Source organism: Solanum lycopersicum, chromosome 2 (genome assembly GCF_036512215.1).
Source record: "Solanum lycopersicum chromosome 2, SLM_r2.1".
Taxonomy (NCBI): Eukaryota; Viridiplantae; Streptophyta; class Magnoliopsida; order Solanales; family Solanaceae; genus Solanum; species Solanum lycopersicum.
Window position 1 is genome coordinate 60,033,150 of NC_090801.1, and position 26,329 is coordinate 60,059,478.

Below are 26,329 nucleotides of genomic sequence, written 5' to 3' on the forward strand. Positions count from 1 at the left end.
GGGCTTAAGAGGAGAATCTTTAGGTGGGTTGGGCTTCTCCTAAGATGCATAATGGGGCCAGATAAGCGCAGCTCTAAATTTGGATTTCAATATGGACTTCACATTTTATTGGCCCAATAAAAACTATGACATGATTCCCAATTTTGGAATTAAAAATGTATAAATTTTAGGAATCACATAGTTTTAATATGAAATTAAAATCTATCCTTCTTTAGTTTGTAATTCCTTAAAAAATAACATAAACCGGATACAATAGTATGTAGCTCAGATACATTAAAAAGTATTTCAAATACATCATAGCATAAATCGGATTGCTCGGTTACATCAAATACTGGCTCGGATACACTAAAATGTAGCTCGAATATGAAACTACGGATTTTAGAGATTTTTAGAAACAGAAGGGGATATTGAAAATAAGGAAAACATACTACGTGTATTTCAAAAAAAATCCACTGAAAATTGCAACATTTGAATTATTGAATTTCGATTAAAAAAAAATTAGAACACTAAGTAATTAACAATAGAAAGAAGAATGGAAATGAGTAATTTATACTCATAAAACGAAGACGAGAGAAATTACTCTTTAGTCAGTAATATCTTGATCTTTTCATAAGAAAGTTTCTTTCTTCTTGTTGTGATCATAGTTTTCATCTTTAACCTTTGTTTGCTCCTCTTGTTACAATTCACCCCACTGCCGTTTGCCGGCTTTTCTTTTATTTTTGTTACTGAGAATTTTATTTACACATATTTTATTTTTATTCTTGAACTCCTCACATATATAATAAGCAGCATTACTTGTTATGAAAATCACATAAATTAAATTACCTATACATTAGAAGAAAAAAAAGGTAAATAAGCTAATTGAGATACAAAGATGGCCAAGCCAAATAATAGAGTTTTGTCATTCATATTGATTCTTTCACTTCTTCTCTTTATCTCTTTGGTCGAAAGCAAATTTACTATTCATGGTAAGAATTGAAATTCCTACCCAATTTTGTCTCCATGGTCCTTTATTCACAAAAAATGTATCACATGTATATTGTTGTAAATTGTAGTAATAGTTTGTTATTACTATCCCTATTTATTTTTACTTGTCTATGGATATTCTGAATATGTGCAACTTTACGGACAAGTGATATTTGACTAATGTTATTTTACATTCAACACATATATCTGAGTAATTCGACTATTCGAGATTTCTTAGTTATCAACTCCTTCATTATTGACTTTGTTTCAAAATTTTGAAACAGAGGGTTCGAGTTTGAGTCCGAGTCCGAGTCCAAGTCCACAAAGTGAAATAGAATGTTCGAAGGTGGTGAATGTGAAGGATGGAGACACATGCTTCGACGTTTCTCATACATTTGGTTTGGGCAGTGATGAGTTCAATGCTATTAATCCAAACCTCAACTGTACTGCTCTTTTTGTAGGTCAATGGCTTTGTGTTGATGGTACCTTGTTTTAAAATTATATTGAATTAAGCTTATCTCTAAAGTAAAATGAAGTTACTATGGTTGGTTTAATTTGTTGTATCCAATACGTTATGAACTTTTCCTATTGTTGGAATTAATTCTCAAGTGGCACTAAATTTGCGCTTGTTATTACTAAATTGGACTTTCATTTCTTGTTGTAAAAAATAAGTATACATTACATCATTTCACATATATACATATAGTTCTCGAGCCGAAAACAATAGGTTCAAACGAACCTAGATTCACCTTTTGTTTTGCAAAATCATAGATGACCACTACAAAATCAGAGGCTGAATCTGCTTTGAAGCTCGATCAATGAACTATTACGCACTCTCGGGTTGCTAGCTATGTGTCCAGCAATTAAGAAACATGACTTGTTGAAGAGACTCATCCACATGTTTCCCTGTTTCTTCACCCTGCAGATTATTACTACTTCCAATTGGTAATCTTGGATTTTCTATTTGACAAAGTGGTCGAAACTTAGATGTATACTTAGAAGAATGATCAATTTGTCCTTCAACCATAGCTACACTAGCTGCCATACAAACTCTACTCAGATAAATACTACTCATATTCTTAATTTTCCTCTGTTTTGCTGTATTATTTTTTTTTCTTCCTCACTAAGATATTGGGTAGATAAGATTTGTGCACGGGTGCAGTTAATATATGAATTTAAGGGGCTGTATCCGTTGGCGTAGAGCAGTGGTTTTGGGTACAATATAAAACTCATAAAATAAATGGTGACCATAGTTTCGAGAATTTCTAGTGGCTGAATTATGTAACGTTTTTGTCAGCACTGTACTTGGTGCATGATTATTTTCTAAGTTATTATGCCGGGGGAATGTATCAGCAATTTTGTCTTTTATTATATAGTGAAAAATGATTTAAAAAATTATATTTACCTTCTATGTTATATTAAATCATATTACTTATAATGATCAGATTAAAAAGAATTTAATGATAAAACAACGTGTTTTATGTAATTATTCTTATCTATCCTAGCTTGAGTGGACGGCGTAATTATTTGAGACCTGGTGAGAGACAGTAACACGAATGTGGATAAGTATTTACCAAAACACTCTTTCACAACAAACTTCCCATGCCCCTAACAAAAGAAGAAAAAAAACTACTAAATTTGCCCACAGAGTTCTAGTGGTCTCATATTTTCCTACTAAATTTGCGCATTAATTTCGTGTTTTAACCCATTTTATCATTTAGGTATCTGTTTCTTGTTTTGCTTCTGTTTCCCCGTTCAATTTTTATTTTAAATTATTAGATGATGACTTTGACAGAGAATATATTTTCTCAATTTTATGAATATTTAAAACTGTGTAGTTAAATTTTGGATACATACACTGATTAAAGAAGTAAATCATAAAGGTCCCTTCAACTGAAAATCTCTCATTACTTAAAAGGAATGACATTATATACAGCTTTGAGGTTATACCAAGTAACTGTGATTGGGACATTGAAATTCTCTCTTGTGAATGTTCACTAATGTGTTTAGTGACATAATAGAACAACCAATTACACACAACAATAAGGCTGGTATCTTTTCCAGCCAAAGCTAAGATGTCGAAACAATACCTGCAAGTTATACAGATTCCACACCGCCTTCAACTTGCTGCCGAGCTAGGTACCTCTCTCTTCTTTCCTTCTATAAAGCACAAAGGAGAAGAAAACAGGATTATGAAACACTAAAGCGTCAGGAAAAGGAATTACAAGATTCTAATTGTAAGTTGAAACGATAGTTACCCATTCATCTATGACAAGCCCTTCACCAATAATCTTTGGACCTGTATCTTCCACAGGCTTCTTGCGTTCCTCAAGAGCAGCGTCTGCCTCCGCCAGCTGGCGCTTCAATTTTTCCAAAGTCTTCACAAGACAAAATGAACAAAAACTCGTTAGATGATTTTTTTCTCTGCCTTATAAAGGATGCTCTTTCATAATCTGAAGTGAAAAACCAACAAGAATGGCATCATGATATGGATGTTCACTATAATGTATACTTACTGGACTAGGACGTTCCACATCGAGAAAGATAACCCGCAGAATTTGCTCTACGGCTACTTGATCCTTTTGCTCTTCAAACTAAGAACATAGAGGCGATGATTAGAGATAATTTGAACAGGTTTCCCCTAAAGCTATGCAGTTTTCAACATAATTAAAAATGCATCTTTCAGCATGGATGAAAACATCTTTGCTGAAGTGTAATGACTATGCAGTTCATCACAGAGCCAATTTTGGTGGTATAATTCACCACATTATCATTGAAAACAAAAACCTACTGAGGGAGAACCCGATGTTCTTTGACAAAAATCAGAAGTATGCCTTCGCCATCAAAAAGTGATAACTGAAGCCCCCAGCCCACCAAACCCCCAGAAAGAAACAATTGACCTAATGTAATAAAAGTATAGAACAGACTCAAAACCAGCTTCTTTTATCACGGAAACTGGAAGTGCTGAAGGACATGCTAAAAAGGAAAGGAACTTCCTTGCAAAGAAATAATCTACTAACCAGCTCAGGTACATAGTCCATCGGTCCTTTCACCTTGAGGCTCATGATCTTGAACTTCACTCTGCTCTTCTGGTCCATTGGTTTTTCATTATTTTCTGGATGCTCTACAAACTTGAATACTATAACATTGACACAAAATCAGAATGAAATACTTGCACAATGTAATTATTCAATTGCAACATGACAATTGCATCTTGCATAAAATGGTATTCACAAGAAGAATGTGAAAGGAAATAGACTAAGAGTGATGAATATTACCGGTTGCAATGATGCTCTCACCGGGGGCGAGAATTGCTCCGGGAGGACGCATGAAACAGCTTTTGGGTGCAGTTGTTTGGAACTAAATGCAGAACAGGCAAACATCACCAACCATGTAAAAACAACAATGCATATAAAATAAATATGTCAAGATATATTCTCAAAATAGTTTCTAGCTAAAAACTATAAAGACGGCTAGGGGAGAATGAAGTGCCCGTGTATGGAGAAGAGACAAGAAATCATGAGTACCTTGAAAGCTACGTGAGACTTGCTGGAGTTTTTTATCTTGATAGCACTTCGAACTTGCTTACCAGGTTCATCTAGCAAATCGAAAGAGGCATCAAATAAAATGAGAAACGTATTCAATAACAACGGAAAAAAGGGGAACTTTAATTATTAAGAACCAGATCTTCCAGGAAAAATCATAAAATGTTGATCTTTTGGAAGTCAGTAATGCACATCTATATCTATGACAGCCAACAACAGGTGATATTCTAGCATAACTAAAGTAGAGAATAATTGAAAAAAGGTAAAACTCGGAAGCAGTCCTTTACAAGCACAAGTATAAAGAAGTTCATACAATCTTGTTGATCACTAGAGAGCGCATTTGCAAAATATCCAGATGCATAAACTACACTAACCACCAACTTGTAAAGCCATGGGATCAGATACGAAGAGTTCAAAAACCTCCAACCAAAACCCCAATGAGCTTTCTCAAGAAAAATACTGTATTCAACAAGTCAGATTCCTGAAACCAGGCTACATCAAGAGAAGAGTATACTGATATGTAACGCTAACTACCAAAACGGTTTCAACTATTTAGGAGACAACTAGAGTAGGTTAGTTATTACAATCACACTTCTAGGATCTGGTATATACTCCTGTCCGAGATAGGCAACATGCATTGACAGAAGAGGTTCTAGAAATTTGTTTACGCTATCTTAGGTGTACATAACTATATCAAACACATGTGCGATCAAATTAACATACTCTACACATACACAATCATTCATCTCATGATTTAGAGGACTAGCTTTACATTTTATAATCACTAATCTAATTTCACAAGAATCGGATGATGTTTCTTTGATATATTGCAAGAGTCGAACAATATAAAAGTAAAAAGACTTTCACATAAGGAAAGGAAAGAGACACCACCTAGTGTTGCATAACACCCACTGCGTGAGACTCATTAATTAAAGATGATATATTGAATTATTTTCTGCATAGTGGGTTTGGTAATTCGACCTCACTGATAGGATATACACGAGCAGGCGGAGGATCCTAACATAAAAAGAAAAGGCGTATGACAAGTGATCAATGAAAATCTTCAGTTATAATCCCTCTTTTTCAATTTATGTCATACTCCCTCCGTTTCAAAAAGGATGGCCTAGTTTGATTTGGAACGGAGTTTAAGAAATGAAAGAAACTTTTTGACCTTGTGGTTCTAAATTAAATTTATGTCAAATGTACCAAAATATACTTTAATCTTGTGGTTTTAAACATGTCACGTGGAAAGTTAAAGTTAAAGTGTTGCCAAAAAAAGAAAGAAATCATTTTTTTTTAAACGGAGGGAGTAGTTTTTTTTATGGTATGTCTCATAAAAAACACAATCACTTTCTATATTTATAGTTACCCTACAATTCCTACATCCCACATGGCATGGTTATAACTGCCAGAATGAATTTTGCACATCTTCACTTTAAGTTAGATTCAAAAGTCTCTCATACTTTCTTAAATTTCTTGTCTAATCAAATTAAGACATATAAAATGAAAGAAGAATCATTCTACTGATATTCACTGCAACAAATTTCAAGTGGTATCCTCCATACAAATGCACGAGGGATGAAATATAGCATGTCTCTGAGCAAGCTTTAATTGAGAGGTCATCATAACACACAACGGTCTGTTCCAAAAATAAAAGGATCTGGTTGGCTGGCCTTTCCCATACTAAACACTGCTGAATAGAAACTTGACCAAAAATTGATAACACTTTATTGCAAGACGACATGATCTAAAATAAGCATTATCATATAATGCATCACTAAGGCCTTACCTAAACAATTATTAACCAATCAATGATGAACGACTAAGTTATACTACCTTCATTTCATATTACTTGGCTTTATATAGTTATTTAACACTAAAGGCAACATTGGAAAGAAAGTAATAAATTCGTTGAAATGGACAAGTAAAATGAAATGGACGACCTGTTAATTCCACCAATTAAAGCTAGTTTTAAGTTCCACAAACACTAATTTCAACGGAATATCAATGAGATTTGCAGATAATCAAAAAATAAGGAGAGAGAATAGAGTCTTACAAGGAAAATAAAGCTTATTGGAAGGATCAAGTTTCAACCGACGGCGTGCAGGAAGCAAAGACCTGGCTACTGAAGAAACGGAGCTGGAACTGTTGCTACGAGGAACCGATCCATCATCCAGAGAAGTATTTCCGAGAGATTGATGTTGTTGACTGCGGTAATGAAGAGTATTATGCGAAGACGAACGCGAAGTCGTCGTTGACTGTGCGTTTCGAAAAGGGAGCTTAAACAGTCCCCAAACTTTACCGTCCTTCTCGTCGGCGATCGCCATCAGATACCGGAAACTAAGGAACTTTCACCGGTAATTCGGAGATTTCAGAACGACGTCGTGCAGTCTCCTTTATTGACAGCTTGTTGACAACACTTTTTGGAATAGCAGGGAGTTGAATTTTGGAAATGCAACGGGCAAAGTTGAGAAAGTTTGTGGGGGTTCTTACTTTTATACCGTTTAGTTTTTTTTTTTTAAATATAATATTAGAGAGAAGTATTGAAAATATTTAATGTAAGTTATTTGTATCTTTCTAGAATTATTGAAAGTTGTGAAAAAGTTTATTTTTGATAATCGATATATCAAGTGGTTCTAAATTCTGATGAATTATATGACTCTTAATAAAAAATTAAAATTTGAATTATAATTTTTAAATTTATCAAATTTTAATGTATTTTGCTCATACAGTTATAATGCAAAATTAAGAATATATATAAATTTAATTAGTTAAATAAAAAACATTTTTAATGTTTGTAGATAATACTAACAGTAATTCGCTTCATGTTTAGAAATATTTTATTTATATATATATATAGCTGTATTTAGAAGTGGTGGAATTTAACTTATACACCACCCGACATTTTAGTTTTTTTTTTGGTTATGCATTTTAGTCTACTATTTGTAGCGTTGAAAAAGGAGTATTATTTAATTTAAAACTTAATCATAATTAATGATAAAAGTTTATACAAAATGATTCGTATCTTGTAGAGTACTTATTGTTATTGGGTGGTATATATTGCAAGTACGAGAGAGAGAAAAAATCTTCATTTCAAATTAAATTTTGTTAAAATTTCTAGGTATGACTTTTTTAAGGAGTGCTAATACAAACAGCTTTATTTGTAAATCTACATAAATCAGACTTTAAAACAAATATTAACTGATGAAAAAAAAAATAGGAACTAATTAAGAAAAGAATTGGTACTTCATTTGGAAATAATGGACTAGTTTTAAATTGTTAGCTGTTGATTAAACATGAAATTAATAAAATAAAATAGTGGAGAGGTGGGTACAGAAAATAGTTGATGGATCATAACCATAGCAGCTAAGATATATGACATGAATATCTATAATATTTTGACTTAAAATTATATTTTGCAGTTTATGGATATTCCATATAAATGTGTTGTTTCACCAAATAAGACAATAAACCGTGAAGTGTCTTAGTATAAGAGATTGAAATATTTTTTTAGTTCTATAGTTTATAGTCCGGTCAAATTCATCAATAATATTTTATATCAGTTCCACCACAATATTATAATGTACTTTTAAAACTGTATTTTGGGTTTTAATTTTTTCTTTATTATTAAATATATAACATTCAAAATTTAGTTGAATTTATTAAAGGGATGTATTTTTGATCTATAAAGGTTTTTTAGTATCACCAAATACTTTTCTATCATTTCTTTTATTATTATTATTATTATTATTATAGATTTAATTTAAAAATCATGTTGTAGGGTAGAAATTAGAAAACGTCTTTTGTTCTTTAGGACATGATTGGCGGGAGAAGTGTCTTTGCCACGTGAGTCAGCATCCGCGTGAGCATATTGAAATTCAAAATTAAAATTATGGCCCCTTCTGATTAACTGAATATCGTAAATCAACGATAATATATTTAATGTAATTTTATAAGTGTTTAGTGATTTTAAAAATATATATAACTTCACTTATATATTGTGAATTGTAAAGATAAAAGACATTATTTCCGAGGCTCAAGTTTGAAATTTAGTAGGTAAGAAAGTGCAGCAACATCAAATAGTATAATATTAAAATAATATTTAAGCGATAATAAAAATTAAAGATGACAATAGTAATAAAATAAATAATTATAATACAGATTTTAAAAAAATTAACCAATATGTTAGCCTATCTATTATCTTTCCATTTTAATCCTCAAACCTCCAAATATTTTTTATCCAGATTTCCGGGTCCATGCCCTCTCGTGATTAAATTATATATTATGAAAAAATTAGCATGAAGAGTTCTTTTTTTTAATTAAACTTGGACCACTGGTCCCATTTTATTAACAAAGTCTTAAGCATGAAAAGGTTGACTTCGAAGTACGAGAAAATAAATTTTTTGTTTAAGTGGACGTTATTATGTGTTAGTCAAAGAAGTTCGCTCAATTAGTTGGATTGATTAGGTTTTTAATTACTTTGACCGATCCACATTAATTATTTCTAATAAATATTTTTTTTAAAAATAATTAGTCATCTTAATAAATGGGGTATTTATCTAAATTATCATTTGTTTATTTTCTTTAAATGTGTCGAGCACTCCACTAAGGCACTAACTAGAAAATTAGTACTAGTAGATTTAGCAAAAAACAAACAACTTATTATTTTTCTAAAACATTAAATATTATTAAAAAAATTCAGTTAGCCACAATGACTACAAATTTATATTTTCTCTCTTTCTAAACTTTTTATATTTTCTGTTTTTTCAAGATTCTAAGTTTAAGTTAAAAGTTTTCTTTGTTAAGTGGATATCACTACTTGTTATTCATTCTACGTAGTGGATTAAGTAAATGCAATTTGATTAGTGGATTAGGTTTCATAAATTCAAATTAAGTTGACTAATTCCATATTTCCATTAGTGGAAATGTAATTAATTCAGTCCAAGAAGGAAAAATAATGTCAAATATTCAAATTTTCTGCTGCTTAGACCAGCACAAATGCGTGTTTAATTTTTGTTTAAACTATTTCTACATGTGTTTCTTTCATTTTTTTTTTCAATGATCATTAATCCAAATCCAATTATGACTTGTTCTCTTCAGTAATTTTAGGATTGGATCTGACCGTTGGAACTTTTTGTCAAGATTATTGAAGAATGTGGACAAGTTACCTGAAAATGATTTTCGTTTTAAATATTCCCTTAATCCCCAAACTTATAGCCTAATCTTAAATATTTTAGGTTTGGCAAACATAAAAATTATGTTTGTTATGGCTATTAATATGTATATTTCTGCATACATATATAAAAGAATCAATTGTATAATATATTTCGGTATATAAATACAAAAGTATTAATTGTATAATATATGTTTTATAAATCAAGAAAGAGGGAAAGATAAGTAAAACTAGGTAGGAAAAAAATTGTATCTGTATAATTATAAGTGCATATGACGAAAATATATGTATTTGTATTTTATATATAATTTTCTCTCGTTTTATACAAACACAAACACAACTTATACATTTGTATTTATATATAGTGAGAGAGGCGAGCGAGATTCTATAGGGAGAGAAAAAGATATATATATATATATATATATATATATATATATATATACAGTTTTGTCTCGCTTTATACAAACAGAAACACATTTTATATATTTGTGTTTATATAAAGTGAGTGAGGCAAGAAAAAAACTGTCCAGTGAAAAATCGAGAATGGCAAGCAAGAAACTCAGACAAATGCTAATTGTTTACTACGTATTATAATTAAATCAAATTGTGAATATGATATAATTTGAATAAATAATTTGTTATTTTATATGATTTTTTCAATAATCAATGTTGATGTTAATAATTGTGGTTTGTGGCCTCGGTGGCCGAATAATGTTTACAATTTTGGGCTTATCTGATCTTTTTATTAGAGCAATTTATATGTACTTGTCAAAGCTTTATAATCTTCATGCTTGTATGAATATAATACTCGTGTCATAAGTTGTTTCAATGAAATTTGAGATGTGACAAAAGTAATAGAATTACTGTTTAGGGAAAATTGTATAGAATAGCAAATTAATAATTTAAAATAAATAAAGTAGTTAGGGTTTGATTTAATTGTGCTCCATAGCAAAAGTTAGCTAAAGTTTGCCAGACGTCTCTCTCCCAAAAATCTTGCTCGCCACTCTCCATTCTCGCTCGCCTCTCGCTTTATACACAGAAGTAAATATATATCTTCGTGTTATACATTTAATTATACAATTTACAAAATTTTTACTTCAAACATTGCAGAGTAAAAGGCCAACAAATTATACAATTGCAGTGAAATACAATTTTCTCTAGCTTTATACAACAGAAGTGTATATATTGTGTTTTTGTTTTTGTATAGAGCGAGAGAAAAACATATATATTCTTGCTATACACTTATAATTATGCAATATACATACATTTTAATTCGATTCAACTGTATGCAAAGCAAATTTTATAAAAATATTGTAACAAAATAGGCAGCGAATTATACAATTGTGCATTATACAATCGCAGTGACATAGGATAACGAATTATACAATTGTATATGTATAGTGAATTATATAGTTTTATGTTTGCTATGGAACGCAATTATGCAAACTTTGTTATAACATATAAATATGAATTTTTTTTTGCTTTATGTAAAAGCTGCCCTACTTTTTAACCCACGAAAACACTGTTTAAAAGAAAATTCACAAAAACAAAATTGAAAATATCGTTCCTCAACAAGACGGAGATAAAATTGGGCTAGAGGTTGGTCCAGCACACCATGCTACACACAAGGCCCAAATATATATATATATATATCTTCAAATAAAATAAAATTAAAAAAATTGGATTGTAAACCTAATGTTTTTTTAAAAAAAATATAGAATATGGTGTATGCTTACCATGAAAATGATAAGATACAAAATAAAATATTATTATTTATTTTTTATTATAAATAAGCAAAGACAAAAATAGAAAAAATTAAGATAATGATGTAATTATATCAAAATCAATCTATTCCTAAAATGATTATTATATGTACCCTACTTATATTATTTAGTTTTTCACCTGATATATGTTACTCCATATTAGAAATTGACTAATTTAAATTCGCGCTACATAATTAGAATTTTCTCTTTAAATCTGATACCTTTTGATTAAAAAAATAATACTTCATCTATTGCGTCATTTCAATTCTTCGTGCCCTAAATCTAAATAAATATTTTACTGAAAACTAATGAAATAACACAAATCAATAGCTAACAACAATCGAAAAAGCTGTACTAGTTGTAGTTCATTCACTGTGAACTATCAAATATACATGCACTAGCCAGTCTAAAAAACTCACTGGTCTTTCCTTATATATATATATACAAAAACCCTAAACCCAAGACTCAGATGAGTGTGTATATACATATATGACATTTTGTACAAAAGACTCATTTTGATGAGTCAAAGCAGAGCCACTGATGAGATTAAGGACCCCAGCAGGTCAAGAACATGACAGTCCTAAAAGACTCTTCCGCCTGTTTAATCTTCTTAGCCTTTGCTGCTTTTATCAGAGCATTGGTATCAACACCACCAGAGAATTTCCATGTCTGCCTTGAAGATGATCCAGCACCAGCACCACAAGACGAGTCCTTAAGAGTCTTGATTCCACCGTCACCTTGTCTTGTTGCTTGATGATCCTTTACCCCTTGATGAATCACCCTCATCACACCTTGATGCACTCTACTGATCATGTAACAACTAGTTTTTTTTTTTTAATCAAGACGATTCTGTTTTGTAAAATTTCCAAGTGTAATGGAACGATATATATAGAGGAACTCATGAGTTGACCAATGAAAACAACCGGCTATTACATGTTGTGATTCTCCAATGAAACCGGAGATTGGTTGTGTTTGGTTCCGCCTATTACTGACATGTGTCGGTTATACATTAAGGTTTAGATTTGAACAAATCTATTTGCTGACGTAGCGTTTGGGAAAGGTACATTGATATAACTATTTGGGGAAAAAAATGATGGATAATGATGCTAATAAAATGAATAGGATATTTGTCAAAAACAGAGTGGGGCCTACATTAATGAATTTTGTAAATTAAGTAGTATATTATAATTAGTAAGATAAAATATAGTGACGTGGAATCGCATACTTATCTTACAGCAAAAATACTTGGAGATATTTCTCTTCGTATTAGTACTACTATCTTCTACGAGGTGTACTAGAACCTTCTACACGTAGATAAAGAAAGAAAACTTAAAAATGTCTTTCCAAGTTACTAAGTTAGTATTTCGTTATAAATTTTTAAATACTTTTGGCAAATATTATTTATATAAAAATTTGGATGAAATTTTATCATGTATTCACTTATAGTATTAGGGAAATATATTTCACTTTTTTTTAAAAAATATGATTTATACCCACAAGTTTTAAAAATATCAAAACTAACCATAACTTTGTATTACGGTCAATTTAATCTTTGTTACAACAATAATAAATAGTGTCCATGACACTAGAGCAATGTGCTAATTTGGAGTGAGTGCAACAAACATCATTTCATATATTGTGAAGTATACAAAACACATGACTTTGTTATCTTGAGCCGATTGTTCATCATTTTCATTAATAACCATGTTATCATTTAACATTCACCAAATATTTCATCACTACTTTGGAATTAACGTAAAAAATTATGTAATACAACGTAAGCAACAACTTTAACGGGTTCTTTTGTAAAAGATAAAAGTTTGGGGTAGAATTTTAATTTTTAAAAGATCCCAAATAATAATATTTGACCCAAGTACTAAAAAAAACTAGTATTTAGAAATTTGAGATATTTGTTAAATAATGACAAAGTGTATGAACAAATACTATTTGCCAAATTTTTCCCCAAATATTATTTGATAAATCTATGACCAAATAGCCCTAAATCAAGACTAAACCAATATTACTATATGCGTAGTAATATATTTTTATAAAAAAAATATATAGATTCTACCCTCTTAAGGATAACTTGTTCATTTTTGAAAATTGCCATATCTATTGACAAAAATAATAATTTACGTATTTTGAGTTTGTCATTTTAAAACTATTACTTATAAAGTGAATGGTTTAAAAATTTAACTTTTTAAATTTATTTTTTTTAAAAAAATTAACTAATTGAGGTATAATAGGTTAAAAAAATTATGCTTTCTTGATTTGTAAAAATAGACAAGTGAAAAAAATAAATTATAAAAATAACTACGGACGAAAAAAGTATTATTATTAGGAGGTTTTTTGGCTGTATATTGACATTCCTATTGGCACTTCATATAAATATATTTCAAGTTGCATTTTCAATTTCCTTTATATTAATGCAAATCAGTAATAAAGCCAGAAGCTACCCCAGTTGTTCTTTTTATAGTCTAACTTTGAACCAAAAGGTGGATGACAAGGGTATTTTGGACTCAATAAGTATGTGGGAAGGGTATTTGGAGCCAATAGGTGGATGAAGGATAATTTTATACCATTTTCAATATTTAAAGATATTTTAGGCTCTTTTTCGATTATTTTATCAGGCTTCCACGGATTTAGTTTAGTTTGACTAATGTTGTTTTATTTGACATATATGTTGCATGTGTTATTATTCATCTTGGAGTAAATAAAACACGTGTTTAAGAAAAGTGTTTTGATTAACTGTGTTTTGACTGTTATAATAGTAATAAGATGGATTCCGTCCATCTTTACTAACGATGTTTAATTAGAAATATAGAAATAAATAAATTTGAGGGCAATTGAAAATCGTATAAATAGAGATGTCAATTTATGTATTGCACATAGGTTGGAAAAACAGAAAAACATATTAAATAAAAAGTTCCGATCCTTCTTAACATCACATGGCAAGAGATTTTCGATTTTTTTTAAAAGAAAAACTTTTACATATAATTATTTTTAAATAATTTAATTATTCTTCATAATTATAATTTGATAATTATAATTCGTAATTATATGTTATAGGGAGGGAGAGGTCATCGAGATTGAGAGAGAGAAGATAGGCGAGCGAGAGATGTCAAAGAGTGGAAAAAAAGTAAATTGTATATGTATATCGATTAGATAACTATATTTTATACAAATGCATTTGTATATATGACAAGCGAGATTGGGAAAGAGACGAGAGAGGAGAGAGAAGACAAAGAATAAAACGATATATGTATATTGATTAGATAATTATCATTATACATATACAAACATTATTAATTATATAAATTCGAAATCCACCCACATAATTAATACATAATATTAATCGCAATGATCAAACTATATGAATATAATTTCTATTTTTTTTTATGATATACGAACTAAATCATTCGAATGGTCAGAAATCAACAAAAATAAGTGGATCTAGCTGTTGAATCATGACTTAAACTTCGGTCCACCACTTTCCACCATTACTCTTCAAGCAAACAAATTTAACCCAGGTACATTTCGCAAAAATAGTTGTACATTCCAGGAATAACAACTAACAACTACCTGTCTTGACTCCAATTTCATAGCCTTTATGGATCTTCTACGTTACTCCGCCTCCCGCTATCCTGCAGCTCATCTTCAACTTCCCTTCCGTACGCCACTTCGCCGGCGGTTCGTCGCCGTTAGGTCTCCCATCGCCGACACTTCTCTGCATATTTTTTTTCTTCAGTTGTTGAATTCGTATATTCGACCTCAATTAGTTTGAGACTGAGACACACATTGATTGATTGATATATGAGTGTGCTTTTTCTTCTTCCAGGTCAAGTTTGAGCCTTCCGTTCGCGGAGCAGAAAGCTAAGTATTATAGCGAGCTCGAAGCTGCTGTTGATGTTGTCGAGCGAGCTTGTCGTCTCTGCGTTGACGTAATTTCTCCTTTCACTGCGATTAATTAGATAATTTCTCCTTCAGTTCCAGTATATACGACTGTTTGAGTAGACAAATTATTAACAAAGTTAATTTGAAGTGAATTAGTGATAGTGGATTTAACATAATTTTCAGAATTTAATTTGACGTATTTAGAAGAGTATTGAAGTTATGCAAATATGATTCTCTAAAGTTGTATGGAAACGTTTTGGAAGGTGTCAAATATAAATTGGGACTGGTAGTTCTCATTTTTCTGTTGACTTAATTTGGCAACTACTGTTGGAGCTAATCAACCAAAAATATTCTGAGTTTCAAAGCTACTTTTTGGTTCTACAGTCTTAAAGAGAGTCTTTTGAGTTCAATTGAAAGATATGATGAATTTTAGACTAATGTTCTTGGAATTGGTTACAATGTGGATTCAAAAAGGCATTGCTTACTGCTTTCTGCTATCAATATGAATGCAGGTTTTCCTATCATATAAGTAGTTTCATAGCCAATGCACATTGCTAAACTAATACTATCTTGTTCTGAGGTACTTAAAATTAAAGACTTCTGAAACAAGTTGTCTGCACCTCATCTCAAACAAGGCATAATAGTCACTCAGTTTAGGTCAAACTTGCTCTACTTCTATACATCTGACTCATGAAGTGGCTGAGTTGAACCATTTTATCCACTAAGAATGGTGATCTCTTTATGATTTCTAGGTGAAGAAGTCACTGTTCTCAAGTGATGGTAGGATTCTTGAGAAAAATGACCAGACCCCAGTCACCATTGCAGATTTTGGAGTGCAGGCTTTAGTTAGCTTGGGTAAATTATACTGTATGTTCCTTTTTATTTACTGACTGCAGTTTCAGCTATCTAGTACTTCTCCATCACTCAAGAAAATAAGAAGGGATATTCATGGAAGTAAAATGATTAAGTTTATGAGTATAATTTTTGAAGAAGGATGAAATCACAATGTAGTTTTTGACAATATTGAAAATTATGGATATGATTTTTTGTGCTTATCCATTGGTTCACTTCAGTTCTCTTCTTTTTTTTAAAAAAAGAAAAATTGCCTGATAAAGTTTTTCCTTGGAGCTAAGATGAATTGTTTCTTGACTGGATTACATTCTTATTCTGATAGAGATGAACAAACTTTTTCCCTCCATACCTTTGGTGGCTGAAGAGGACTCTGCATTCTTGCGTTCAAATAATCTGGTTGGCTCAGTGGTTGATGTTGTAAAGGATAAAGCAACTTTAGGAGATGAAGTAACAGAAGATAATATTTTGAAAGCAATTGACAGAGGGGGAAAGGATGCTTATGTATTTGCGCCTGAGCCAGCCACTTACTGGGTGAGTTTCATGCTGTTTCCAAAGATATTCGCTAAGTTCATGTGATAAGAGATTAAAGTACTCCAAAGGCTTCAAGCTAAGGGAAAGTTCCTGAAGGGACTAGAATTCCTGAATTCATGTTGGGTTCGCTCTTTCACATTTTGTATGAAAAACACATTTGTCTAGTTGATGATCATTTGTTCAATTTTATGTTGAATATAGAATTTCCACGTTCTGAAGAATTCCAAAATTTGATTCTCTTTCTAGAATTTTGGTTAATTTAGAATTGTGTCATTAATATCTCCTGAGAAACATTTCAAGAGGTTATCGAACAGGTCATGGTGGGGGGGGGGGGGGGGAAGGTTGGATGGATGGTAGAATATATGGAAACAGTTTCCTTCCCTTGGATAACCTTCGTTTAGTTGAAAATACATCTTCTTTTGTACATAAACTTTTACCAGACCAAGGGTAATATTTTTAAGGCCCTATTCACTTCTATCAATATGACATCAGGAAATACTTCCTTGTCTGTCTTTACTCTGTATTTTGTGATTAAAATAAGTTAACTTTTATCGTCCATGCCCTGAACAGCTGACAAAAAGGCATGTTTGCAGTTTATACTTGCATAGTTACTTGGGCTGCACTCATAAATTTCCAACCTCGTACAGATTCTGGATCCTATTGATGGTACACGAGGGTTTGTTAGAGGTAGTGAGGCTCTCTATGTGGTATGCTTCTCAATCCTTTTCTTTCTGTTTAATGTAATTAGTCTTTTATGTTTTGTTTCTTTTTAATTTTCCAAATAATTAAAGGAAAAAGCAAGAATGAGAGGAACTGAAAAAGAAGAAGCTATTTAACATTTTGAGGTTGTTTTCCAGGGAACTGGCCAAGGTAGAGGGGGTAATTAGTTTGAGGGGTCACATCAAACTCACTCTCTTCATCTGCCCGTTGTGCCAATTAGTTCTCACTGGGAACTGGGAATGGTGCTCAACAGAAGAGCCATATAGGGCCAAGAGTGATCAATCGAATACCCTACGTCAGAAAATTACATTATGCATATGTGAATTATATATATTAAAAGAGAAACCTTAGGTTTGGAATTGTACCGGAGATTGTGATACTGTTAAACTGAAGGCCTCGGTGGTGGCAAAATTAAACTCATCTGTCCTAATCGTCTTTGGTTCTTTCTATTTCGCCTCAATAAAGTGCAGTCATGTTTATTTTGTTTTGATGCAGCTCTTCATATCCTTATGTTTTTCTAATACAATTTAATTCCTTCACCAAAAAGAGTGCGGTGTGATTCACTTATCATGAAGTAATTAACGTTTCTGCAAATAAGAGAGCTCATAACTAAATTGATGACGTCATAAACATTGTTACAGTAGGTTTAAGTATTAATACTTGATTCTATAGGAGTTTTTAGCTGGCTGGACTAAAGCTTGTGTCTTTTCACCCTCCCCATGCTTATTTGGCCAAGAATTTGTATCTTTTCAGGTTGGTTTGGCACTTGTAGTTGAAGGAAAGATTGTCTTAGGAGTCATGGGCTGCCCCAACTGGCACGAAGACTGTTCTGACAATTCTATCATTGGGGTCCAAGAAAATCAAAGTTCCAGATCAGGGATCATCATGGTTTCTCATGTGGGTTGTGGAACATGGACAAAGAGGTTGTCAGACATACTATCCAATGAGTCACCTCACACTTGGACCAGATGCTCTGTTGACAGCTGCCAAATGGTGCAGGGGGCACGCGTTACTATTCCTGAAAGTCAAGCATGGAAATCTTTACCCTTGTCAGGTTTATTTGATGCAAAAACGGACTCTGAGAACATAGGAGAAGGGAACATACTTCTTCTGTCTGCATGCTGTGGGAGGTGAATCATTCTTCTCAATTTTTTTTCCTCATATTCTTAACATACGTGAACCTAGATAATTATGAAATGATACGTAGTGATCTGATGTGAAAAGAAAGGATGCTTAGATTTGTGGTGTGAAATCTTTCTTTCCTTCTGTTCGCAGTCGTGAAAGTTTTTACCTCTATAGGGCTCCAATTTGGTTGATGAGATTCAATACAGAGGGGATTGATGATGAAAATAAAAATAAATGGGATACAATGATTTCCTTTGCAAATTGGACCTAGATAAAGATTGGGCTGGGGAAAGGTTGAGGTGATCAATCAAGAGCATCGTTCTAGGATTTCATTTGTTCCAGCAAGTATTAGCTTGCTTTATCTTTTAAGTTGCTTCACTTGTTCTAGGAATGCAAGCTTGCTTTCTCTTCTAAGTAATTGCAGTTGTTCTGGGAATGCCTTTACTATGATGCCCAACAACTCTTTTCTTACAGTAGGCTAGGCTGGTAAAACTTTTTGGTGCCTGTGAGTTGAACATCACTCAGTAGATACATATTCTGTAAACTGCAGGTCATGGTCTTGTAGTTACTGAGTAAGTATGTTCATTGCGTCTTGATGATGTGCAGTTCAGCAACATGAAGTTTTCTGCTGGCTTTGTGCATTATTGGAATGTTATTCAGTACCTTAAAAAATTAAAGCTGCTTGCGGTTGCATAACCTCTAATTTTGTCTTCATTTTCCCCCTTGTATTTGACTCGAAAAAATATAGCATGTGCTGTTGTTAGATCTGAAAACACACAACCTGCGGTTCTTCTTAGTTTGTACATATACTAATCCCACACCATTCTCTTATATATGTTTATGTTTAGAATTTGATGAGGCATTGTAACATCACAAACCTCTTCTCCAAATGAAACTAGCTTTATGATAAACTTATGCTTTGAAGTTGGAATTTGGACTGGCACTCGGCAACAATCGTCAACTTAATACAGAAGAGGCTTGTCATTCACATCCAGAAGAGATTGAGTGCTCTATTTAATACTTTAGGAAACAGAGTGCCCTCAGAACCATTCTTCAAGTGATTATAAAATTCATTTCCCTTTTAGCCTGAACAGCTGAGTTGTAATTACTTTTGTATTGTCTTCTTTCTTCTTCTTTTACGGCCGCAATCAAATTAGTATTTCAATTTCATGATGGTTTTTGCACATTTGTTCTATTCAATTTTTGTTTCTAAATTTACAGTTTGTGCAAATATCTGATGGTGGCTTCTGGTAGAGCATCAGTTTACATTCAGGGGAAGAAGGCGACATCTATTATCAAGGTAATACTATCTTCTCGAGATTTTATAAGATTAGTGGAGCAGTATGATGCTCATATATGTTGAATGTAGGTCTGGGACCATGCTGTTGGAATCATATGTGTCCATGAAGCTGGAGGGAAGGTATGCATTTCTCTGTTGGTTTCTTTTTTGACATACCTTCTATACCTCTAATTGCCTGCCAACAGTTGCATCTTACAACCAGTTCTAAGAGAAGTCAGTGCTGCTGATATATCATTTATTTAACTACACAAACAGTTGTCAACTATATTGCATGTTATCAACACGCTTTTCGTTTTTTTTTCCTTAATAAAAAGAATTAAGTCATGTAAAGTACACCCTCTGGTATTGCAAATTCGAAGATATAGCTTTTATCTTTTCCTTTTTAGTCTAGATATAGTATTTTGAAGGCTTATCATCACTGTTTTAAAGGACTTTTCTTTGAAAAGTCAAATTCTGGAGGTTGATTCTCTTGCTTGACTGATTCATGCTTTGATTGGCTTTGAAAAATTATATTATCTGAAGAATTGAGTGAGGGTCCTAAATAGTGATTCATGAAACTTAAAATTCCATGTTAGAGGCTCGTTTTACTTGTGAAGAATCACAAAGTGACAAGAGGCTCGTTTTATAGTTTTATTTCTTGTTACTTTAATTCTTAAACTTTCTCGTATGTTTAAAAAAATGAAAGATGTGGGACACTGCAAGAGATAGCAGCAACTGGAAAAGAATGTGTTTGTTGAATGCCTTGAATCGGACCCGCTACAAACAGAAAGGACGGTATACAATGTTGTTGTATTGGGCCCTTAATTTTCTGTTGATTCTGTATGTTGGGCCCAAGCCTGTTAGGGCGTAGCTTAGCACTATATATAGACGCTATGGGAAACCCTATTCTGTAATTCTGTTTTTGCCTCTCCATAATAAAACTGCTCCCTCTCTTCCCGTGGACGTAGCCAACAAATTGGTGAACCACGTAAATCTGTTGTCTTGTTTTTCGCGTTTATATTTTCTCGTATTATCTCAAATTCCGCACAACAAATTGGTATCAGAGCCTCTCGGTTAATCGGTGTTCTTGGAGAATTCGAGATGTCTGCTTTGAACGTGAAAATCGACAAATTCACAGGGAGGAACAGTTTCAGTTTATGGCAGATCAAGATGCGGGCCTTGTTGAAACAGCAAGGCTTCTGGGCGCCGTTGTCGAAAGACAAGAACGCCGTCGTTACTCCTGAGATGGCGATTCTGGAGGAAAAGGCGCACTCGACGATCATGCTGTGTCTCGCGGATGACGTCATCACGGAGGTCTCGGATGAAGAGACTGCTGCTGGTCTGTGGTTGAAGCTGGAGAGTTTGTACATGACAAAATCTCTAACCAACAAGCTGCTTCTGAAACAACGTCTATTCGGTTTACGAATGGCTGAAGGTACACAACTCAGGGAACACTTAGAGCAATTGAATACTTTGTTATTAGAATTGCGTAATATCGATGTGAAGATCGAGGATGAAGATGCTGCCCTGATTCTGTTAGTATCTCTCCCAATGTCGTTTGAGAATTTTGTTCAATCGTTCATTGTTGGGAAAGATACTGTGTCACTGGAAGAAGTCAGATCAGCCCTTCATAGCAGGGAATTACGGCATAAGGCTAACGGCACAAGTACGGACATACAGCCTTCCGGTCTGTTCACCAGTAGTGGAAAGGGAAGGAAAAACGGCGGAAAGAAAAATAAGCCGATGTCGAAGGGTGCAAAGCCGGATGATGTTTGTAATTACTGCAAGGAGAAGGGACATTGGAAATTTGATTGTCCGAAGAAGAAGAAGCAATCGGAAAAACAATCAGTGTCTGCTGCTGTTGCTGAAGAAGACACCAATTCTGAAGAAGATATTGCCCTAGTTGCGGATGAGCACACTCATCATTCAGATGTGTGGGTTCTTGATTCTGGGGCATCCTATCACATCTGTTCTAGGAGAGAGTGGTTCACGACTTATGAGCAGGTAGACGGAGGCAGCATCTCGATGGCCAACAGTTCTGTCTGCAAGGTGGTTGGGACAGGCTCGATCAAGATAAGGACACATGACGGTAGCTTCTGCACATTGAACGAGGTCAGGCACGTTCCATTGATGACGAAAAATCTGATATCTCTCAGTCTTTTGGACAGCAAGGGATTCAGCTGGTCGGGAAAAGATGGAGTCTTGCGGGTCTGGAAGGGTTCAAATTTGATTCTGAAAGGTGTCATGCGTGGTACTTTGTATTTTCTACAAGGTTCCACGGTTACAGGTTCAGCCCATGTTGCATCGTCAGAATTTCACCAGAAGGATATGACTAAGTTATGGCACATGAGACTTGGTCATATGGGTGAAAGAGGGATGCAAATTCTGTCAAAGGAGGATTTACTTGCTGGTCATAAGGTTAAGAGCCTAGAGTTTTGTGAACATTGTGTTTTTGGAAAACTACATCGCAACAAGTTTCCAAAGGCCATTCATAGAACAAAAGGCACACTTGATTATATCCATTCTGATTGCTGGGGTCCATGCCGTGTTGAGTCTTTGTGAGGCTGCAGATTTTTTGTGTCCATTATTGATGACTACTCAAGGATGACTTGGGTGTACATGATGAAGCATAAAAGTGAAGCCTTCCAGAAGTTCAAGGAGTGGAAAATTTTGATGGAAAATCAAACAGGGAAGAAGATCAAGAGGTTGCGAACTGATAATGGGCTGGAATTTTGTTGGTCTGAATTTGATCAATTCTGTAAGGATGAAGGGATTGCTCGACATCGCACTGTCAGAAATACACCACAGCAGAACGGTGTAGCTGAGCGGATGAATCAAACACTTCTGGAGAGAGCAAGGTGCATGCTCTCTAATGCTGGGCTAGATAGAAGATTCTGGGCAGAAGCGGTTAGTACAGCTTGCTACTTGATTAACCGCGGACCACATACAGGCATACAGTGCAAGACACCTATGGAGATGTGGTCTGGAAAAGCTGCTGATTATTCAAATCTGAAAGCTTTTGGTTGTACGGCTTACTATCACGTCAGTGAAGGTAAGTTAGAACCAAGAGCTAAAAAGGGAGTATTTGTGGGCTACGGAGATGGAGTGAAAGGTTTCAGAATCTGGTCTCCAGCAGAAAAGAGGGTTATTATGAGCAGGAACGTTGTCTTTGATGAAAGTCCTCTGCTTAGAACCATTGTGAAGCCTACAACTACGTCAGAAACTAGGAGTCTTGACAAACAGGTGGAGTTTCAAGTCATTCAGAACGAGAGCGATTTAAAGGAACCTGAAGAGGAGGATCAAGAGCCACAGACTGAAACTGATATTCCAGAATCTATGCCATCAGATATCCATCAGAGTATAGCTCAAGATCGGCCAAGGAGGGTTGGAGTTCGGCCACCTACGAGGTATGGTTTTGAGGACATGGTGGGTTATGCACTGCAGGTTGCTGAAGAGGTAGATACATCTGAGCCGTCTACTTACAAAGAAGCCATTTTAAGTTCTGATTCTGAAAAATGGTTTGCCGCTATGGGAGATGAGATGGAGTCCCTACACAAGAATCAGACATGGGATCTGGTCATACAGCCTTCGGGGAGAAAGATTATTACTTGCAAATGGGTTTTCAAGAAGAAGGAAGGGATATCACCAGCAGAAGGAGTCAAGTATAAAGCCAGGGTTGTTGCTAGAGGTTTCAACCAAAGAGAGGGAGTGGACTACAATGAGATCTTCTCACCAGTGGTCAGACATACTTCCATCCGAGTGTTACTAGCGATAGTTGCACATCAGAATCTGGAGCTTGAACAACTTGATGTGAAGACAGCGTTTCTACATGGAGAGTTGGAGGAAGAGATATACATGACTCAGCCGGATGGTTTCCAAGTTCCAGGGAAGGAAAATCACGTCTGCAAGTTGAAGAAGTCCTTATATGGACTTAAGCAGTCTCCAAGGCAGTGGTATAAAAGGTTTGACAGCTATATGGTGAAGTTGGGTTATACTCGGAGCTCATATGATTGTTGTGTCTACTACAATAGGCTCAATGATGATTCATTCATCTATCTAGATGATATGTTGATAGCTGCAAAGAAGAAGTATGACATTCAGAAGCTGAAGGGTTTACTTAGTGCTGAGTTTGAGATGAAGGATCTGGGAGCCGCTCGGAAGATTTTAGGGATGGAGATCATTAGAGACAGAGAGAGAAGGAAACTTTTCTTGTCACAGAGAAGCTATATTCAGAAGGTCTTGGCGAGGTTTGGCATGTCTTCATCTAAGCCCATTGATACCCCCAGTGCTGCCAATATCCATCTCACTGCCATGTTCGCTCCACAGTCAGAAGAAGAGAAGAAGTATATGTCACGAGTCCCTTATGCCAGTGCCGTAGGAAGTTTGATGTATGCTATGGTCTGTACAAGGCCAGATTTAGCACATGCAGTCAGTGTAGTGAGCAGATTCATGGGACAACCAGGGAGAGAACATTGGCAGGCTGTGAAGAGAATTTTCCGGTACCTTAAAGGTACATCTGACGTTGGTCTCATTTATGGAGGTGATACTCAGTGCTTGGTTACTGGCTATTCTGATTCAGACTATGCTGGAGATGTTGACACAAGAAGATCGATGACTGGCTATGTGTTTACCCTTGGAGGATCTGTCGTCAGTTGGAAGGCAACTTTGCAACCTACAGTGACTTTGTCTACTACGGAAGCGGAGTACATGGCCTTGACAGAGGCTGCAAAAGAAGGGATTTGGTTGAAAGGGCTGGTTAGTGATCTTGGTCTGCATCATGATCAGGCTACGGTGTATTGTGACAGTTTGAGCGCAATTTGTCTAGCCAAGGATCAAGTCCATCATGAGAGAACCAAGCATATCGACGTAAGGTATCATTTTCTGAGAAGTGAGAAGAGAATCAAGGTGAAGAAAGTAGGAACTGCTGATAATCCTGCTGATATGTTCACAAAGCCGGTTCCACAGAGCAAGTTTCAACACTGTTTGGACTTGCTCAACATCAGAAGCTGTTAATTGCCCTGTGGGGCAACTCTGAGGAAGAGGGGGAGGCCTGGCACTATCATAGTGCGTCTGAAGAATCTGTTCGGAGAATTCAAGTCAAGGTGGAGATTTGTTGAATGCCTTGAATCGGACCCGCTACAAACAGAAAGGACGGTATACAATGTTGTTGTATTGGGCCCTTAATTTTCTGTTGATTCTGTATGTTGGGCCCAAGCCTGTTAGGGCGTAGCTTAGCACTATATATAGACGCTATGGAAACCCTATTCTGTAATTCTGTTTTTGCCTCTCCATAATAAAACTGCTCCCTCTCTTCCCGTGGACGTAGCCAACAAATTGGTGAACCACGTAAATCTGTTGTCTTGTTTTTCGCGTTTATATTTTCTCGTATTATCTCAAATTCCGCACAACAGTGTTATCCTACATTACACCATCTGCTGCTTTCCACTTATCTGCTAACTGAAAAGTTGTTCACAACTTCATATCCAGGCATTTATATTTTGTGACGGCTGACACTAATTCATGCCTTGTTTTGTATTCACTGGCATCAATTTTCTATTTTTTTATGTTCATCTACATAATTTTTCTGCATGTGACATTGCCACTTGGACCCAAAGCAGAGGCCCACCTTTTAAGAAGCTTTGATCTTTGTCTTTGATTCTACTCCTGTTTATGACTCTGACTTTATCCTATATTCTTCAACTTATGCATTATAGTAATTGAATGTGGATGATTCATTCATAAAAGATGAGCAAGAACTAGATTGCTCAAATTTCCTGGTTATTTACTGTGCACCTTACTTGTCAGGTGACTGACTGGGAAGGAAGTTCACTTGATTTTGCAGCAGATCAAACTGAACGGAGACTCATCTTTCCTTCAGGCGGTGTTCTTGTGACTAATGGGAGCTTACATAGCAAGATTATCGAAATGATCTCTTCAAATTCATCAGTTCTTTGACAGGCTTTTGGCATTATTGTGACAAAATCAATAGTCAGATACTAATGAAGATTTCCTCCAATTCATCAATTGTTTAATGACACTTGCATTCTTTTGACGAATCACAGCATATAGAAGTATACATATCAATGTCTCTCCATTTTCTTCCTCCTCGTACTCATCAGTATCTCTCTGTTGTTTCTCATAAATACCTGTATCGTTCTTCTTTCATCTGTATGGAAGGATAATATTGGTGGAGAATGATTCATGACTGCAGTCTAGCTTATAAATCAATGTTCTTTTTGTTTCTTCCCTTCATTGAGTACTTCGATGAAGTGAGGATACTTCTCTTTTTTCATCTGTACTGCAGTCAAAATCTATAATCATCCAAATACCAGGCGAAATTTTGCCATTCTAAGTTGAAAATTTTCTAGCTGTGTCAATTATCCAGGCCTTCATTATATTAACCTATTAGCCATGTTATTTTTAAATTTGATTTTAATCTTCCACCGTTTCTAAATTCTCATTGGACGAAAGAAAACCACAT

General features: G+C 34.3%; 2 protein-coding genes across 2 annotated transcripts; one reads left to right on the forward strand and one right to left on the reverse strand.

The window, feature by feature from the left end:
* Positions 1–1,598: 1,598 nt before the first annotated feature.
* On the reverse strand, positions 1,599–6,978 carry LOC101251644 (vesicle-associated protein 4-2). Its single transcript, XM_010318368.4, has 8 exons — positions 6,568–6,978; positions 4,494–4,564; positions 4,245–4,326; positions 3,987–4,105; positions 3,483–3,560; positions 3,225–3,344; positions 3,057–3,126; positions 1,599–1,885 (listed from the first exon to the last, which is right to left on the reverse strand). The coding sequence occupies exons 1-7, from the start codon at positions 6,836–6,838 to the stop codon at positions 3,064–3,066; spliced, it is 804 nt and encodes a 267-aa protein (XP_010316670.1). The 5' UTR covers positions 6,839–6,978; the 3' UTR covers positions 1,599–1,885; positions 3,057–3,063.
* Positions 6,979–14,860: 7,882 nt separating this feature from the next.
* On the forward strand, positions 14,861–26,072 carry LOC101251056 (putative 3'(2'),5'-bisphosphate nucleotidase, mitochondrial). The gene is made up of 9 exons (XM_004232742.5): positions 14,861–15,152; positions 15,286–15,388; positions 16,094–16,196; positions 16,516–16,724; positions 17,372–17,431; positions 18,198–18,574; positions 19,791–19,869; positions 19,939–19,989; positions 25,654–26,072. Exons 1-9 carry the CDS (start codon positions 15,058–15,060, stop codon positions 25,801–25,803), a joined length of 1,227 nt encoding a protein of 408 aa, XP_004232790.1. The 5' UTR covers positions 14,861–15,057; the 3' UTR covers positions 25,804–26,072.
* Positions 26,073–26,329: the final 257 nt, after the last annotated feature.

What these genes read in the sequence shown, in the direction of transcription:
- LOC101251056 (XM_004232742.5), top strand. Translation starts at nt 15,058, where the DNA reads ATGGATCTTCTACGTTACTCCGCCTCCCGCTATCCTGCAGCTCATCTT. An exon ending in CTGAGCCAGCCACTTACTGG is followed by an intron (nt 16,725 to 17,371) that starts GTGAGTTTCATG and finishes AACCTCGTACAG; the next exon opens with ATTCTGGATCCTATTGATGG. An exon ending in TCCATGAAGCTGGAGGGAAG is followed by an intron (nt 19,990 to 25,653) that starts GTATGCATTTCT and finishes CTTACTTGTCAG; the next exon opens with GTGACTGACTGGGAAGGAAG.
- LOC101251644 (XM_010318368.4), bottom strand. Translation starts at nt 6,838, where the DNA reads ATGGCGATCGCCGACGAGAAGGACGGTAAAGTTTGGGGACTGTTTAAG. An exon ending in ATGTGGAACGTCCTAGTCCA is followed by an intron (nt 3,345 to 3,482) that starts GTAAGTATACAT and finishes TGTCTTGTGAAG; the next exon opens with ACTTTGGAAAAATTGAAGCG. An exon ending in GGCTTGTCATAGATGAATGG is followed by an intron (nt 3,127 to 3,224) that starts GTAACTATCGTT and finishes TGTGCTTTATAG; the next exon opens with AAGGAAAGAAGAGAGAGGTA.